This window comes from Felis catus, chromosome B4 (genome assembly GCF_018350175.1).
Source record: "Felis catus isolate Fca126 chromosome B4, F.catus_Fca126_mat1.0, whole genome shotgun sequence".
Classification (NCBI taxonomy): domain Eukaryota; kingdom Metazoa; phylum Chordata; class Mammalia; order Carnivora; family Felidae; genus Felis; species Felis catus.
This window is the reverse complement of record NC_058374.1, coordinates 16,090,146-16,109,985: the sequence shown is the minus strand read 5'-3', so window position 1 is coordinate 16,109,985 and position 19,840 is coordinate 16,090,146. Positions and strand designations below refer to the sequence as shown.

The window sequence follows — 19,840 nt, the reverse complement described above, 5'->3', positions numbered from 1 at the left end:
ATGGACATTAAACATTTATCTAATATTTCCTGCACTATTATATATGTCTTTTATAGAGTAGGGAGCAATGGAAGATAAATTATCTTCTTCACACTCAAGGGAGGCAGGTCACATGGCTGCTTAAAAGAACGGGCTTTGAAATCAGACAGACCTGAGATAAATTTCCACCTGTGATTAAGTAGTTGTATAATCTCGCTGCACTCCCTCCCTGAGCTGTTTAGTCCCTGACAACTGGCAAATTAATCCCTGCTCCCACCCTCCACTCTCTCCTTCTGCTCCCAGCCTCTCTCTCATGTACTTAGGTATGACAGATGTAAGTGTGCATGCCTATATGTACATATGTGTACATGTGCGCGCGCACACCTGCATCCTGGACAGCTGTGTATCTAGAAGTATTTCCGATTTAACACGTGGGACTCGAACTCATGCTTCCCACCCTCTTCCACCCTCCAAACATGCTCATTCCACACTCTTTCCAATCTTAATAGACGGAAAGGGCATCCTTCTAGTTGCATAAGCCAAAAATCTTGATGTCATTCTCGATCCTTCTCTTTCTCTCACACCCTACGTCCTCACCGTCAACAAATCACTGTGATTCTAGTTTCCCAATATATCTAGACCCCAACCACTGTACTGTCTTAGTCCAGGCTCTGTCATCGCTCCTTGGACCCAGGCAATCACCTCTGGCCGGACACTCTGCTCAGCTTCTCTCTGCCCCCTCTTACAGTCTAGGTATTACAGACAGAGTGATGCTTTTAAAAATCTAAGTCACGTCATGCCACGCTGATGCTCCAAACCCCTGAATATCTTCCTCTGTTCCTCAGAATAAGTCCTTTCACTTCCCCGTCTGATCCAGCCCTGCTTCCTTTGGGATCTGTCCCCGTGTCTCATTCATTCTGACTTGCATGATGTACCACTGACACATCCGGCCTTATACCAAGCGTTTCCTTAACCAGAATGTTCTTCTCTCGCAATGCCATCTGGCTTGATGCCTCATTTCTCCGGGTCTCTCTTGAGGTGATTCTGTGATGACACGACCTTCTCTAACGTCCCCAGACAATGCTGTACGCTTCTCCCTCCCCCTCACCTTTCTTTGTAGAATTATCCCCGTCCACATATTATGTATGCATTTGTTGTATGGCTTACTCACCTATAAAGTAAGCTTCATAAAGTGAATCATTTGCCTCTATTACTTATTTCTAGATCCTGATCTTAGCAACAAGCACAAAATGAGTACCCTGTCATGTGTGCTCAACAAATGCCTGCTGGCCTGATTGCTTCTTATACTTTGGTCCCAATTAGATTCAAACCACGTTTCTATTGCCTATGCTTTAAAAATCTTCAGGAAAAATAGGGCAACATAAAAATCTATTGCAAATGTTACTTAAATAAAATACCTTTGTTTTCTTGGAAAGGTTGTGGTGGATATTTGCATGCAGACAGGGGGATCATCACATCACCTCAGTATCCAGAGACCTACGGTCCCAACCTCAACTGCTCGTGGCATGTCCTGGTTCAGAGTGGTCTGACCATTGCTGTCCATTTTGAACAGCCCTTCCAGATTCCAAACGGAGATTCTTCGTGCAGCCAGGGCGATTACTTGGCGGTGAGTCGTGCTTCTTACCTTTTCGCATTACTATCTCTGCAGACTTCTTGCAAAAAACAAATGAATCTTCTCTCCTGGGACATAAATTGATAGGACTTGTGTGCTTTCAGCTCTCTCTGGATGAAGGGATTCATGCAATTTTGTTTTGTGTTCCTAGCTAAAAAACGGACCTGATATCTATTCTCCACCCTTGGGAAGCCATGGAGGAAATGGTCGCTTTTGTGGCAGTCGCCCTTCATCCACTCTGTTCACCTCAGATAATCGAATGTTTGTTCAGTTTATTTCTGATGGCAGTAATGGAGGGCAAGGATTTAAAATCAAATATGAGGCAAAGAGTTTAGGTAAGCATTTTGACTGAGACTGAAGCCTGTATTTTTCCTGCGGTTTCTTTGTTTTCCTTGTTTAAATAAACTCAAGGAAAAAAATATGTAAGCCTTTCTTTTCTAAACTAGGATCAATAACAATGAGAATAGCCACCTACTCTACCTATTCTAAGTACTACTTACTATATGTTTGATACATTCACTATCTCATCATGACTACTTTTTTAAGGAAGACATCATTCCCATTCTACAGATAAGTAAAATGAGGCTTAGATTTTTCTAAGCCTTCTTATCAAGAGAATGAGCAAAGTAAATTCTCCACGAGTATAAATTAAACTGATGTTAAGGATACTCTGAAATTCCTTAGTCCTTGCCATTATAAAATGTCTAATTATAAGTTACGTTCAGTTATAGAAACGTTGTAAGAATGATAATTACATTGTTTTATGATCATTTGTATGCTTTCTTTTAAAATGAACATGTATTCCTGGGATTCTGTTATTACCCATTTAATTATACATTATGGCGGTGGACTTTAACTTAATTACCTTTACTTAATTACACTTGATTATAATTATATTTAATTCTACTGTAATGACTGAGTTTTATGGCATTTATTTTTATATAATGTTTAATTGAATAAATAAGTAAATAAGCATAGTTTCAAAAGAAAGAGTAATGTTAGTGGAGAGTAAATCTTTGCTTCTCAAAATTGGATAATACAGATTTCAAAATTTAGTGATAATTCAGGTTCACTAAGGGTTTATTTGCCGGTGTTATGACTCTTTTATTCCTTTGTGGGCCCTCTTTCATCTAAGAATTGTATGGCCATGATCTTCTCCCCATCTTTCTGCCCTCAGTATTAGACTTGCAGTTCTTTTGATTTCAAAATCTATTGTCTATTGCTAGAGGAGTGGATAAAGAAGATGTGGGTTGTGTGTGTGTATGTACATACATATATATATACACATATATACACACCTATATGTATACACACACACACAATGAAGTATTATTCAGCCATGAAAACAGAGTGAAATCTTGCCATTTGTGACAATGTGTATAAACCTAGAGATTATTATGCTAAGTGAAATAAGCCAGTCATAGAAAGACAAATGCCATTTGATTTCACTTCTATGGGGAATCTAAAAAACAAGCAAACAAACAAACAAACAAACAGACTCTTAAATACAGAGAACAAAGTGGTGGTTGCCACAGGGGAGGGGGCAGGGGGATGGGTGAAATAGGTGATGGGGATTAAGAGACACAAACTTCCAGTTTCTGGGAAACACCCGGAAAGAGACACCCAAGGACTGAAGGAGGAATGGTGTCAGGTATAAAAGGAGGAGGAGAGCTCTGTGTCCAAGCAGCTGGGGGACAGAAATGTAGAGAGATGTGGTCAACCAGGTTAAATGCTGTGGATATAAAACAAAGATCAAAAAGATCCTTGGGTACACAACGGTGAGGCACCAAGGGGCACCAAGGGGGAAGGAGGAAAGAGGGCAGTGAGGTCAGAGAAAGTGACTTTAAGTGACCTGAGCCTACGGTGAATGGAAAGAAGAAAGGAACAAGGAGAGAGGCGTGCAGGAGGGGAGAAGGAGGGAGAGAGAGTGTGAGCACAGGGTAAGGGGAAGACTTCCACATAGCATGATCCCTGGGGACACAGTGGACTGCGAGACTGACCCCGAGCTATAGGAAGACAGTGTGCAGAGAAAGATAAAGAAGGCAGCGATGCAGATGAATTCATTTAGGATGGTAAAAAACTGAAGGCGTTCCCATCTGATTTCTCCCATTGAACTCTAAAGGAGAACACGAGTTGGCATGCTGAGGCTAAAGAAAGAGGGGAGAATACGGGTTTAGGGCATAGAGTCAAGTCTCACATGGTTTTTATATCTCTGTGAGACAGCAGGGTTGCTTGGCCGTGTCGAGCGTGGAGAGCACACATTTGTTGGCATTGATTTCCACAAACGGTTTGAATTGCATACAGTCATGAAATTGGTTTCTTTTTTTTGCAAGGTGAGTCTAAGGGAGGGGCCAAGGGCAAGGGTATTGAAGGCAGTCAGAGGAATCTGCCATTTAGGGTTTCAGAGACTAAACGCATTCTAGGGAATGGCAAAATTCAGGATAGGACCGTAAGTGACTGAATGGGAGCAGAAATAAATAAATGCCGATAGCGTCTAGCAGATCAGGGATCTGAGGCTAACTTAGTAGGCTCATTTCATTGGCATTGTAAGTACCCAATTCACTCTGGCCTGGATTGTTTGCTGAGATTACCCAAAAATGCTTATTGATAAAAGGAAAGTATTTTTACATAATACCTGGGTTTTTTAGAAAAGAAGTGTTAAAAACTCATTTATCTTCTTACAGAAAGTGGCTAACAAATTCTCTCATGCCACTCGTCCCTTGCTTTTCAAATGCATCTAAATCCTGCAGAAATCTAATGAGTGAATGCCCACAGAGCTGTGCAATATTATATATATATAATCTGCTTAGTCTTTTAAATGTGGAGGTCACAGCTCTGCTTCTTTCTATTCAACCGCACGGTCAGTGGGAAGTCCTAAGTGCTAGTGCGTTCACGTGCTTATCTAAGTGGTGAATGTGTTTTAGTGCTTTGACGATGTTCTGCTGCATGTTCTCTGCACCATCATCATTTTATTGGCCTTAAGGAAGGGAGAAATTCTTGGGGCTCCTGGGTGGCTCAGTTGGTTAAGCGTCCGACTTCAGCTAAGGTCATGACCTCATGGTTCTTGAGTTCGAGCCCCACATCGGGCTCCATGCTGACAGCTCGGAGCCTGGAGCCTGCTTCGGATTCTGTGTCTCATCTCCTCCTCTCTCTGCCCCTCCGCTGCTCCCACTCTATCTTTCTCTGTCTCTCAAAAATAAACGTTAAAAAAAAATTTTTTTTTAAAAAGGAAGAGAGAAATTCTCTGCAAGAATTTACAGTTGGGCAAATTAAAAAGTGACACACTGGGTAGCTCCCTCAATAGCAAATTCAGAGTCTATTTGCTTAAAAAAGGAAATGAGGATAATTCTCGAGGAAGGGATGTTGAGATTGGAAATACAGATAAAGAGACTTTATTTTTGTTTGTGTTTTTGTTTGTTTTTTAATTGATTTTGAGAGAGCAAGAGAGAGCAAGGAAGGGGCACAGAGAGAGGGAGAGAGAGAATCCCAAGCAGGCTTCATGCTGTCAGCGCAGAGCCCGATGTGGGACTCCATCTTACACACTGTGGGATCATGACCTGAGGCAAAGTCAAGAGTCAGACACTTTGCCAAGTGAACCACCCAGGCACCCCAAAGAGACTTTTAAAAATGATAGTGGCAAGTCTAGAGGTTATGCTGTGTTCAGCACAGGTTGTAGCTACCATCTGCTCCATGCAACGTTCTTCTGTTACCATTGACTGCATTTCCTATGCTGTACCTTTTATCCCCATGACTTACTCATGCCATAACTGGAAGTCAGTACCTCCCACTCCCCTCCATCCATTTTGCCCATCCTCCCACTCCCTCCCCTTCGGCAACCCCTGGTTTGTTCTCTGTGTTCATGGGTCTGTTTCTGCTTTTGGTTTATTTGTTTGTGTCTTTTAGATTCCACATACAAATGAAATCATGTAGACTTGTCAGATCACTGTCATACACCTGAAACTAATGTGACAGTGAGTGTCCACTATACTTCAATTAAAAAAAAAAAAGACACAAGACAGTGCAAAAAGAGAAAAACAAATGAAGAAGAAGCAGCTAGTGGCATTGCATCCTCTTTCTCCAGACTGTAGATTGATTTCATTGTGTTTCTCAACAGCCTGTGGGGGCAATATCTACATCCACGATGTGGATTCTGCTGGATATGTGACCTCCCCCAACCACCCTGACAATTACCCCCAGCACGCTGATTGCACGTGGCTCATAGCGGCTCCCCCTGGAAAGCTCATAAGGCTGCAGTTTGAAGATCAATTCCATATTGAAGAAACACCCAGGTATGTCAAGTCAACTCCATTTCATTTTTCTCCTACTCAGAGTTAGTTTTCTTCAGCCGTCGTGTTCGAGAATAATTTCTCTTCTCGGCGTAGAACATCTAGGGATGGAAAAGGGACATGCATTACACCTCGAGCCTGAAAACATTGCCCGCCAGCCACTCTGTCATTAGCTGAGTGGATTGTGTACACAGATATTGTTCCCCCTGACACCATGCACATCCTCTAGGAGACACTGACGATGGCTGTTTGAGATTGATGTTATCCATTCTTCCTCCCACAGGAAAAATATAGTGTCTCTGGTAGATGAATATTTATTTTCCCAGCCTCATACTCAATGTCATAAATAATAAAATGCCTGTTCAACAAATGGACATTTGTGTTACGTGACACTAGAGGTCACCAGTGTCGGAAAAAGGACTAACGCAAGGACAATCCAATTTCCCAGTCTTTCTTTAATGAAAATGCTTACGGGATTACAAACTGGGGAGTAAGTCTTACTGTGTTGCACACAAAGAGAATAACTATCCTGGCTGACAAAACCTGAATTTTTCTGTTCATGTAACAAACGTGTATATACATTTGCAAGAATATATGTATGAAAGAAAACTTAGGTATGAGAGCTTTTGCTTACCATTTATGGGCACCTGACACAATGCCACTGTCCTAGTCAGTGAGCATTAATTGGCTGACTTTCTTAAGAAATATTGGGTAAATACTCACTTTTATGGACACGGAAGATTCCAGCTATGACTCTCCATTAACCCCGGGTGGCAGGGCTGTCAAGAGAGAGAGTCCTTCCTTGTCATGTGACATGTGTCTCATCATCATGTGAAACAAAGTACTTGTTTTTTTTGAAATTCCTGGGAGTTAATTTGAGAATGACTTTTATATTTGTAAAACAAGCACAGAATATGGAGGAAGATAAGAAAATATTCTTTGGTGTCGTACATGTAAAACCCATCTTTTTGAGCTACTAACAAAAGAATGTATTACGATTAGAAAAATAGTGTGCAGTATTCTGAAGTGACATATGATTTAAAATAACTGTCGTCGTGTCTTCTGCTGCAGAAATGATGATTTAATAATGCTCTTGGAGAAAGTTGGTGAAGTCTTTATTTTTTAAATATGTCAAAGCAATTGACTTTACATATTAAATGGAGTTTTCTTTCCACCGTAGCTGCACATCCAATTACCTTGAGTTGCGTGATGGGGCTGACTCAAATGCACGGGTACTTTCCAAGGTTTGCGGAACATCTTTGCCCAACAGCCAGTTGTCCTCAGGAGAGGTGATGTATTTGAGATTCCGATCTGACAACAGCCCCACACATGTGGGGTTCAAGATCAAGTATGCTATAGGTAAAAACATTTTTTATACATGGTAAGAAAGTTATGACAGACTAATTATAATAAAATATTAAAAACTCATTAAAAATTAGGGGCACCTGGGTGGCTTAGTCAGTTAAGCATCTGACTTCAGCTCAGGTCATGATCTCACGGTTTGTAAATTCAAGCCCCGCATCAGGCTCTGTGCTGACAGCTCAGAGCCTGGAGACTACTTTGGATTCTGTGTCTCCCTCTCTCTCTGCTACCCACCCCACCCCCCATGCTCTCTCTCTCGCTCCCTCTCTCTCTCTCTCAAAAATAGATAAACATTAAAAAAATTAAAAATAAATAAATCAAAACTCATTAAAAATTTAAAAAATTTAGAGATTTTGTATTTGCCTAATTTTAATAGAAATAAGTAAGAAATATAAATGTTTGAAACCACAAAGTCATTTATCAGTTTAAAATTTTACCTTGCTTTCCATTTTAAGACACTCTTTTTAGTAGACTTGAATATTTTGTACTTTTTCCTAACTTGTTTGTGAAAGCATATTCAGTTAAATCAAATTTTTGCCTTTTTTCCTTTTGTCATGACATCTCTATCGTATTACTTTAACTAGTAGAACACTTTACTATTCATATATATTCAAATAACTATATTTAGAACAGTAACTTTGAAGTCATCACTAATGGAAAATGTTTTCCCCTAAGTCTCTAGTGCCAAATCAGTCACTAAACAAAAACAAATATGTCTCCTCAGTGTTTTGATTTCCTTACTTAAAAAATGAGCAATACACATGCTTACTGAAGATGTAATGTAATAGGGTCGCAATTACATAGAATTTGGTACCTGGTGGGTCTGAACACTAACCATATTTAATAGAGTCAAAAGTTGGAAAGCCTTATTATAAGCCTTATTGAACCTACACCATAGGTCGTTTTATAGCCTGAGGCAAATTGTGTATAATTCAATGTAACTGTCACATCCAGCTGATAAAGAATTGAGTAGGAATTTTCCAGGCCCTGAGATACCAGTTACTCCAGTGAAACACTTACTTGATAATTAAAGGGTAGGCATCACTAATCAATCACAGCACTCCTTCTAGTGGAGCATGCACTCAGTCTTCAGAATCACAGACACAGAGTCGTAGGCAGGCCCTATCAATCCATCAGTGGGTCCTTGAAATGAAACTTTCTTGCAGCTAATAGTTCTTACATCGTGTCCCATGAGGATTAATGAGATGTTACAGAATATGCCATTCACTTTTCCATTTCTCATTATTTGACTGGACCTGTGGTATCATTTCTTTTTACATCAATAGTAGATTTCAAATCATAAGGGAAACACTAACTTAAACATTTTCAGAATTTTTAAAGCATTAACTTATATTCAATTGGCATCTGAAAGTTTATAAATGCACTGGTTAAATTAAAAACAACAACAACAACAACAACAACGCTGTAACAGAATATTGTTCTTTTTTTGCAGCCCCGTGTGGGGGAAGAGTGACAGGGCAAAGTGGTGTCATCGAAAGCAGCGGATATCCAACACTGCCGTATAGAGACAATTTGTTGTGTGAGTGGCATCTGGAGGGTCCCTCGGGACACTACCTCACCATCCATTTTGAAGACTTTAACCTTCAGAATTCCTCTGGCTGTGAGAAAGACTTTGTGGAGATCTGGGAAAACCATACCTCTGGTCAGTGAAATACGTCTGCCGTCTTTTGGGGGTGTTTATTTTCACAGGTACTCATTCAGCCTCTGAAGTTGCCTCAAGAAAGGCCAAACTACATCTATTCTTTGCATAGAAGGGCAGTCAGCTCGGACCTCTGCCAACTTTTCCCTCCCTGGGTTCCCCCTCATAAACAGTGGGTGTCCGGAGCCCCAGGTGTCCTTATATAGCTTATCTTTATAGATCCGTTGAGAGAGCACTGTATTGTGAAGACATCCTCTTTTTGTTGTGATTTTCCAGGGCCATATGCAGTTATTTGAGGGGCATCCTGTTGGGTAAGGAGAGGAGAGGGTGTGTATCCTAGAAGTCACGTGAGTTGGACACTTGTCACTCTGTTGACTGGAACCATCTCCTTAACCAAATGAGCTCCCTCGTTGCGCTGAGACCTCCTTGCCCTAACTGGTTGCAGTTTTGTTACACGTCTCCACATACTTGAATATCTTCGTTTTATTCCTGTTTGTCCTCCTCTCAACAGAGGTCACCATTTCTTCGTGGGCAGAGCCTTGTCTTTTATCATTTTCTTTGTACTTGTAAAACACCTCAAGTAGACGTTAAATGAAATCAATCACCTGAATGTGTATATACTTAATTATTTGACTCTCACAGGAAATTTATTGGGCAGATACTGTGGAAACACCATTCCTGACAGCATAGACACTTCTAGCAATATCGCTTTGGTCAGGTTTGTCACAGATGGCTCTCTGACTGCCTCAGGATTTAGACTACGGTTTGAATCTAGCATGGAAGGTAAGTTCACTGATTTGTTAAGTATAGTAGATAATATAATAATATTAGTAATACTATATACACACACACACACACACACACACATATATACTCATCCTAAGAAAGCCAGTCCATTAGCCCCACAGTTGTCAGAATTGGCCTTTCTGAAATACTTTGGTAAAACACAGATTTTATCTGAAAAAAACTGGATAATTACAAAAGTCTTCTGAATCTTCTGACTCTTGAGATTACTACAGCCGTTGGTCTCTCATGCTTCTTGGGCCATGATGATAGAATACTACCAGTGAACTGTCATCCATGGAAACATGAATTAAATGTTAAATATTAGAGATAGGAAGTGAATGCCAATGTTCTCTGTTAAGTCATCACATACACATAGTGAAAAATAAAAGCCGTAATTTTAGTATCCCGTGGAATACTAAAGAAAATATTTTAGAGAACACTCCCTGTGGAAGGGGTCATTTTGATCGGATTGGAAGATGATTTCTTGGGTTTCTTCCCCTTCAGAGTGTGGTGGAGACCTACAGGGCCCTACCGGAACATTCACTTCTCCCAACTTCCCGAACCCAAATCCTCACAGCCGGCTCTGTGAGTGGAGGATCACGGTGCAGGAAGGAAGGCGGATCACCCTGACGTTTAACAACCTGAGGCTGCAAGTTCATCCATCCTGCAACAGCGAGCGTGTGACAGTGAGTGTCTCCTTGCAGTCAGGGGTATCACATTCCATCGTTGAAGGAGCTTAATGACCTATCAATCGTAGTCAGAAAAGTAGGTCGGGAATATTCCCATCTGTGCAACTGTACCTCAGACACATACTCAGTATTTTAGATAGAACAAAAATGCAGTAAACTGCCATGATATTTGTAAGACCTGTTTTAAGAGGCTCTTTGTTGTCACAAAATACATCAGGGTCATAGGCAGGATAAATTTTAAGAGCAAATGATCATTACATATGGCAAAACAGGTAAATGGAGAAAAGCTGAGCCCGTGGGTAGCACATAGCTGACTGGGACCAGAGTCACAGAACGGGCCACCACCAAAAGTTCTGAGCAATTGAGTGGTCCTGCAAGGTTACTGTTTTCTGCCTGAGGTACTGAATGACTCCTTTGGAAGACCACGGGTGCCTGCCAAGGTCAGTGCTGCCAAGGTCAAATGCTTGGGGATATGCCGTCAGCATTCTTAGCTTCCCTTAGCAAAGGAAAACAAAGGAGACCCATGAGTGGGAATGAAGATTGTTAAATGACAGATACGCATGTAAACATATAGACACATACAGGATTAATTATACATTAATATTAATATATTTCCCTACCCAACTCGACCTTTCCTCAGTCCTTGTTATCTCAGCAAATAACAGTTTCAAACTTGGGGATGCTCAGGTCAAAAACATTGATGTCTGTTTTGGAGAACTTTCTCTCACACCTTGTATTACATGCGTAATCAACCCCACTGCCTGTATCTTTAAGGAGATCCAGAATCCTTCTCACCATATCCCCTACTACAGCCATCACGGCTCACTTAGGCGTAATTTAATAACTTCCAGCCTGTCTCCCTAGTCCCACCCTCGTCTCCCTGCACTTTCAGCACAGCAGCTGGTGTGACGGGTTTAAAGGTAAAGCACATCATGCCGCTCTCCTTGAAAATCCTCTACTGGCCTCTCCTCTCACCGGAGGAGGATCCCAGATCGTTACACTGGCCCAGCTGGCCCTATAGAATCTGCATCTCCTCTCAAACTCCCCTTCTGCCCACTAGGATCCAGTCCCACTGGCTTCCTCTTGGGTGCTAGAATGTTCCACAACCCACTGCACCTGTGCTACGGCCTCTGGCCTGCATCTCCCCGACGGCTGTCTGTTCACTGTCTCTCTTCTTCGCTGCTCTTCAAACGACCTGCTCCCTGCGACCCTACATTAAATCGATTCCACCCTGGCCCATCCTACTCCCTGCATTTTTGCCTTCACAGCACTTCACACCAACTGACATTCCCCACACATGTATTTGTTTGTCTGTTTATTGTCTGCTCTCCCCGCCAGAATGTAAGCTCCATCAGGATGTGCCCTGTGTTTCATTCCCATGGAGTCCCCAGTGCCTGGCACAGAATAGAAACAGTAATTATTGAATGAATGAATAGTAGAAGCACTATCATTGTCCTCCCCCCCCTTTTTTTAATTTTAGTTATTTATTTTGAGAGAGACAGAAGAGAGAGCACAAGATGGGGAGGGGCGGAGAGAGCAAGGAACAGAGGATCCAAAGCAGGCTCTGTGCTTACAGCAGAGAGCCCGATGCAGGGCTGGAACCCATGAACTGTGAGATCATTACCTGAGCCAAAGTCAGATGCTTAACTGACTGAGTCACCCAGGCACCCCTATCATTGTCCTTTTTTAAAGACAAGTCACTTTTGTTTTCAATTTAGTTGTCTCCTGTTGGGTAGTAGATTCAGAAATACAAAGCATCTTTGTACGTTACTATAATACTTCGTATTGCCCTAAAATGATCATATTCAAGCTTCAAATTTTGCTTCCAGGTTCTAACACCTGGAGGATTTTTTTTTATAGTTTAGCTATAATCCTTTATTTATTTTTTTTAAATATATGAAATTTATTGTCAAATTGGTTTCCATACAACACCCAGTGCTCATCCCAACAGGTGCCTTCCTCAATACCCATCACTCACCCTCCCCTCCCTCCCACCCCCCATCAGGCCTCAGTTTGTTCTCAGTTTTTAAGAGTCTTTTATGCTTTGGCTCTCTCCCACTCTGACCTCTTTTTTTTTTCCTTCCCCTCCCCCATGGGTTTCTGTTAAGTTTCTCAGGATCCACATAAGAGTGAAAACATATGGTATCTGTCTTTCTCTGTATGGCTTATTTCACTTAGCATAACACTCTTCAGTTCCATCCACATTGCTACAAAGGGCCATATTTCATTCTTTCTCATTGCCACGTAGTACTCCATTGTGTATATAAACCACAATTTTTTTTATCCATTCGTCAGTTGATGGACATTTAGGCTCTTTGCATAATTTGGCTATTGTTGAGAGTGCTGCTATAAACATTGGGGTACAAGTGCCCCTATGCATCAGTACTCCTGTATCCCTTCTAACACCTGAAGGATTGAAATGATCTGTTTTATCAGATATTAAAAATTATGGGGCCCCAGGTGTTTTCTTCTGTCTGAAAGCCAGGGAATTTTGGACTAAGTTTGCTTATTTTATTTTTTTAATGTTTTTTTAAATTTTAGTTTTGAGGGAGAGACACAGAAAGAGAGAGAGAGAGTGGGAGGAGGGGCAGAGAGAAAGGGAGACACAGAATCCAAAGCAGGCTCCAGATTCTGAGCTGTCAGCACACAACCCGATGCAGGGCTCAACCTTGTGAACCATGAGATGATGACCTGAGCTGAATTGGATGCTTAAGCGACTGAGCCACCCAGGTGCCTGTAAGCTTGCTTATTTTAAAGGAACATTTGTCCCTATTAACAACTGAACATATAGAGGCAAGGTTGAAGTAGAAAAAAAAAATTAACCACTCCCAGTATATCATATTTTGATGTGTTTTCTTGTCAATGAATATATCATGTAGTTGTAATAATGTGGCATAATTCATTTGCATGCTAATTTTCATCCATTTTTCTGATTATAAATATAATGGATGCCTATTGAACAAAATTTGGAGAGTTCAGAAAATAAAAAATATTAAAAATACTTGAATTTCAACCAATTAGCAACCAATCCATTGCTAAAATTTTGATGTACACAACAGCTTATTTCCCTTTGAAATTGTTTCCATAGTTGAAATATTGAATATAATGGTTATTAGGATGCTTACCAGCAGAATCTTCACATGCTGTGCAGGAAAGATATTATGAAGAGTCATAGTTTCAGAACTTGAATAAGAAAATAAAATTTGCAGCAACAACCACAAATTCTGAATCACATCTTACATGTCATTTTCCCATCTCTGAATCATATATGCCAAAGGTGTCTATTTCCAACTCTTTTAGCTTTTTCTTGGGTGCATATGTCATTATTTCAAAATAATATTCCTTTTCTACTCCTTGTTTGCTTTTCAGTCTTAGACATTATCTATCCACATGCAACTCTGGAAGATGAGGGTTGAGCTCTCTTCACAATCCAACCCCCTTAGCCCAAATGCTCACAGGGCTACGCACAATTCATAGCCTCTGCCAACTTGCTCCCAAAATACATATGTCACAGATTTTGCTTAAATTTCTCTTCAGTGTTTACACGATTATGATTATATAGATGCCATTCCCAACCCAACTAAATAATATACTATGGTAGCATTTTCTTGGTTTTTTCTGAGTAATAACAATAATTGTGTCCTTCCTAACATTTAGTGTTGATGCACATATCACTGATTCTCCCACACTCTCTCGCTCCTGGTGTACGTCCCCACCTTGTATAGTAAAGCACACCCACCAGTTCATTCATTTTCCTTAGCAAAATCCTTTCTCCGTGGATATTCTCCATGATGGAACCTTTCTCCATCAGCTACATGCCTGATACCAGCTGTCAAACCAGACATGCCCTTCACCAGCAACTTTGCAAGCCCCTTCATTCCTCTCCTGGGCTGGCCCCAGACTCCATGACTTGTGCATTTCCCTGTCTTGGCTCATTTCCTAATTTGGTGAGGCATATGTTCTTATATTTCCATAAGGACGTAGGCATGGATGTTAAGCTTTTTGAGAAGGAGGGTACCTGGAATTATCCTTATTTTATCATTGATCTTTGTATATACTCTCTCCATTAAAATACCATACGTATTTGATACATTCACCTATGGATATAAACATGTAAATCAGAATTTTAAAGTTTTATGTTGCTTCCTTTGGGAAGGGTCCATTTCTTTCAAGTTCCTGTTTCCTATTTATGTGTATTGAGTGGTCTCTGCCTTTTACATTAGATGTTTCCTTAAATGTGTGGTGACGCTTGGTTGCTTACTGATATTCAAGAATGAAGTACTAAAATGCTGCTTGGAATCTCTGTGTGCATGGGATTGTCAATTTATGGTCCTCATTGGGTAGGGAGGGGAGGGACTTGACCAATCAATGAGGGGAAACTACAAGTGTCCTGTCTACAGGTCTTTTTTTTCCTGGGGAGGTTAAAACTCCAACAATAACTCTCAGAATTAATTTCTTTCGTGAATCTTTAATATCATGTCCCCATTCTTTTTCTTCAAAATCTATTTCTATAGGTTCACTGTATGTTTTGTTTCCTCTTCACTCTGCTGTAAATAAGGGGATGTGGCTTGCCCTTTGCCCGTACCTTATTTACTTTGAGAACTTCTCGAGAAAGGTGGGGGTGAAGCGAGAAGAAAAGAAAGAAGGAGAAAGAGAAAGAGAGAGATGGAGAAAGAAAGAGACAGGAGGAGAGAGAAATAAAGAAGAAATGCACTACAATGAGATATGTGCCTGATTTTATTCCTGCTTATAGCAAATGTTAGAGCTTGTCCTGAATCTCAAATGCCTACTTCCTGCCCCATTGTTTTCTGGGAGTTGCAGTTTCTGCATACATATGTGAGTGGAGGAGGAAAGTGGAAACAGCACTTTGGTGGCCTTTAAAAGCAGGAGCTCATGTTATAAATGGATGCCTGAACATTATCAGTCATTGTGATTCTAAGCTCAGGCAGACATTGGCGCAAGGATAACCACCACTGGTCGTGGTTTCCAACGTGTTCCATTAGTCTGTAGTTGCTGATAATCTGATTCTGGCAAAATGTTGCCCATTCCTGTTTTCAGTATTACTGAAATTTTGTCATCTTCTGTTGCCTTCTACATGACTTCATGGTTTACAATCAGAAGGACGATTTCAATCCAGTTTCATGATCACTAGTTGTTTGAACTTCGGCAAATTGCGTAACCCTTTCTGAATTCTGTCTTAATCTGGAAAACAGGGATGATATTTTATGTCTGAGAGGGCATTGTGCTAATTGGATCAAGTAATACAAGTAGGCTATTAGCAGAGCCTGGTGCCCAGTTAGCAATAGGAAATGCTGTGTCTGGTCCTTTGAGTCAGAAGACACTTTAAACCAGAAGCCCACAGAGCTCAATTTCATAATCAATGATAGTAAATAAAAAAGCTCACACCGTCTGTTATGGAGGGCATCCTCCTCCTTCGTTTCTGTCAGTGCCATCCTCTGAATCATTATTCTTAATTGTGAACGATTCAAATCCTTGTTAAAAACAGGAATATCAACTACTCAATTAGCCGATTATTGTTTAGTTACTTCTGGATCTTTCCTGGACCGTGAAAACCAGGCAGGCTAAAACTCCCTTGGTCTTGCACAGAAATGGAGTAATACTTTCCAGTTATTATAAGTATGTGCATAACTAGAATTATTGTTTAATATTTTGGAGTCAGCACTACTTGAAACCATTTTTTAAAATTCAAATTAATAAGAAAAGTGAGGCTTTGGATCCATAAGTACTTAGGAAAGAACTATTATATTGATTTTTTTAAAGTTACTTTTCAAGGCATTTTAAAATATTTGAGTTATTATAGGCTTCAAATCATCAGAGACTAACATTTAAGCCTTCATTCCAAATACGAAAGGTCCTGATACATTGTTAAGAAAAATGGTCCATCAGTGAACTCTGTGAACTAAGATGTAAGAGCGTTGGCCCGTCTAATTTACATTTAGAGCTTGGTTTCCAGTTGCAAAGAGTACAGCAGTTTTTCATTTGTCAGCACATGGCAGGAGGGCTCTACTGTAATACTCTCATTTTAGTGAAATGACCCTGAGGCCACAGAATGTGCTCCGGGCAACAAAGTGGCTTGTGGCACTGGGCTAGGAGCCCGGACTGTTAAGTAATTCATTTTAGCCCAGAGTTTCCTTAGAAGGAAGTGTATCTGGGCTGTGAATATAATCTCCCAGGAAATATTCAGTAAGATGGACTGTGTGACTAAAGGTTAAATGATTTTTCCAACAGATATTCAATGGCATTAGAAGTAACTCACCCCAGCTAGGGAAACTGTGTAGCAGTGTGAACGTAAGCGAGGAGATCAAATCTTCAGGACACAAAATGAGAGTCGTGTTTTTCACTGATGGATCCAGGCCATATGGAGGTTTCAGTGCTTCCTACACATCCAGTGAAGATGCAGGTAAGAGAAGACGTTATAAATACACCTGTTTCAATCATGGGCACCGCAGATGTTCGCACAGCTACCACCAATAGCCGCCGAGCCGTCTATTTTCCCTTTCGAGATCAAAATTACACCTAAGAGCTTCTACAGCAGGAAACACATATAACCAGGTAGAAAACCCATGCCAGGCAGAAACAAAAAAGTTATACTTTCAGAAAGAAAGCTGCCATTGTGAATTAAAAAACAATGCTGTTAGGAGAGCTTCTAGCTCAATCCCGTATAATGTCGCCATGAAATACTGGTTGCCTATTTCACAGTCCTTGGTCAATTATTTTCTGCTGAAAGTGACCTTCTATCTCTAAAAAGGTAACTGACTCCCTGAAAGTGACTAATTGAAGATAGACAGATTTTATGGTTTCTTAGCCAGCCATCTGTATATATATATTTCCAGTGTAAATGAATGAGGGTTCACATTGGATACAGAGTATTGAAAATTTATGCAAGATATGGCCTTTCCAGTTTAAATATTCGCCTCCTTTCTGGATTGGTGCTATTAAGAGTTTTAAATAGTAGAAAGAGTTGGAACTGAATGTTTAAAAAATCTTTGTTTCATTGATAGAACATTCATTCCCATATGAAAAGGAGCGAATTCATTGGCACTCCCATGATGTTATTTGTTTGATGAAATAACAAGGCTCAAGTGGAAAATTGCTAATGAGAAGCCACTGAGACCACCACTGTAGTTAGATATTTCTCCAAATTAAATATTAATGAACAATAGGCTTAAATTAGGAGAAACAGATGCCCAGCCAAACCCACAAACCCACCTAATCTACCCTACAGGAAAATAAAGAAGCTGTTTAGTTTTACAAACTCTCAGAAACGTCTTCCATAGAAATTCACACAAACTTCCATAGACACTCACAGAAACTCACAGAAACTTCTTCATGCAAGAGCCAGCCCTTCACCCACAATCTTAACGTCCTCTACAAAAACAAAGCAATAAAAATCTTCTTGTTATTTTCGTTGTTATTGTATTATTTGCATCTTCTGTTATGGCCTGGACCTCACTGCTACTTTCTCTGTTGCCCCTTGTTTTCTTAGTATGTGGTGGGTCCCTTACAAATTCCGCCAAAGGAAACTTCACTTCCCCTGGCTATGACGGAGTCAGTAATTACTCAAGAAACTTAAATTGTGAATGGACTCTCAGCAATCCAAATCAGGGAAATTCATCCATTTACATTCATTTTGAAGATTTTTACCTGGAAAGTCACCAAGACTGTCAGTTTGATGTCCTTGAGCTACGAGTGGGTGAGTTCAATCAAAGAGCATGTTCTCGGGGCGCCTGGGTGGCGCAGTCGGTTGAGCGTCCGACTTCAGCCAGGTCACGATCTCGCGGTCCGTGAGTTCGAGCCCCACATCAGGCTCTGGGCTGATGGCTCGGAGCCTGGAGCCTGTTTCCGATTCTGTGTCTCCCTCTCTCTCTGCCCCTCCCCCGTTCATGCTCTGTCTCTCTCTGTCCCAAAAATAAATAAAAAACGTTGAAAAAAAATTAAAAAAAAAAAGAGCATGTTCTCCCAGTTTATTTTTTTATATTTTTTATTAGAGAGAGAGAGAGAGAGCGCATGCAGGGGAGTGGGGCAGAAGGAGAGAGAAAGAATCTTCAGCGGGCTCCATGCTCAGTGCAGAGCCCATCTCCAGGCTCGATCCCACGATCCTGGGATCATGACCCTGGGATCATGACCTGAGCTGAAATCAAGAGTGGGATGCTCAATTGACTGAGCCACCCAGGCGCCCCAACTGTTCTCCCATTTATCCACGGTATTCTTCTTATACCTGGGGACCACCAACAATGAAGGGACTCAAGTGCCTACAATATATGTACATAGAATCCAAAAGAATGTTGGTCAGAAAAAAGCTGTAATTTTGTGGACACCCAGCTGAGGTAACATGCTCTATTAACAGTGAGTGAGATGGGTCCGTGTTTACAACTAGACCAGTGTTTCAATTGATGTGAGACTTACCCAGGAGAGACTCGGTTTGTGTGTATTCTCTCTCTGTCTCTTTTTAATGTTTATGTATCTATTTTCAGAGAGAGAGAGAGAGAGCGCGCGCAAAAGGCCAAGTGGAAGTGGGGCGGGCAGAGAGAGAGGGAGAGAGAGAGAATCCCAAGCAGGCTCCGCACTGTCAGCACAGAGCCCAATGCAAGGCTCCAACTAAGGGAACTGTGAGATCACTACCTGAGAGGAAATCGAGAGTCGGATGCTTAACTGACTGAGCCACCCAGGTGCCTCTGTCTGTTCTCTCTTCATGAGTTCAGGTGGTCCCTTCAATAATCTTTTAGTACTCAAGACTTCTTTCCTCAGAGACTGGGACTTGGCATGGTCAGAACTGTATCAGTGATTTCCTAAATTTACAGGAATTCTACTTAGAAATCAAAAGAAGTTTTGCAGTGTACCAGATGGAGAAGCACATGGAAGTTATTTGGGGAATTATCCCCAGAGGAGTCAAGTTTGTCTTTGTTTTCATGATGGAAATGGATTGAGGTTTACTTGGTAAACCATAAGTCTCCAGAATTTTTAAAAATCTGCATTCATAGAAGATGAATCCATTTTAGTTCTTTCTTGAAGTTGAGGAGTGGGTTATCCATCAAATTGCCCCCATTGTTACATTGACACCCTTTCTGTGGTTTGGAAAAGAGAAATAAAGTAACATTGTAGATCATCTATGCTATGTAAGGTTCACTGAGTTCCATGTCATTGCAAAAAAAATTTTTTTAAAGGAGGTTGAAAGCAGCAGAAACTAGTACAATTAGGTGGTGGCAATGTTCTACGGTGGCTACTGAAATCAATGCTGACTTTGAGACCAGGTTGGACAGAATTTTCAGGGAGAACTTGATAAAGTCTGTGGTCACAGACCAAGGGACTCAGCAGGAGAATCATCTGGACCCTTCTAGGTAGATGAATCTAGAGGAGACTTACGAGGAAAATGGATATTGTAGTTTGAGAATGTTCTCCATGTGATTCTGACAAACCCACACCA

General features: G+C 40.9%; 1 protein-coding gene across 2 annotated transcripts in view; it reads left to right on the top strand.

The window, feature by feature from the left end:
- CUBN (cubilin) overlaps positions 1-19,840 on the top strand; it is a 284,543-nt gene that overhangs the window by 190,967 nt on the left and 73,736 nt on the right. For both annotated transcript variants that reach the window (XM_023256399.2, XM_003988129.5), the window contains exons 42-50: positions 1,416-1,606; positions 1,764-1,947; positions 5,727-5,901; positions 7,079-7,257; positions 8,714-8,923; positions 9,563-9,703; positions 10,211-10,392; positions 16,645-16,816; positions 17,903-18,109. In XM_023256399.2, the coding sequence (XP_023112167.2) occupies positions 1,416-1,606; positions 1,764-1,947; positions 5,727-5,901; positions 7,079-7,257; positions 8,714-8,923; positions 9,563-9,703; positions 10,211-10,392; positions 16,645-16,816; positions 17,903-18,109 (1,641 nt within the window). The remainder of the gene's footprint in view (positions 1-1,415; positions 1,607-1,763; positions 1,948-5,726; positions 5,902-7,078; positions 7,258-8,713; positions 8,924-9,562; positions 9,704-10,210; positions 10,393-16,644; positions 16,817-17,902; positions 18,110-19,840) is intronic.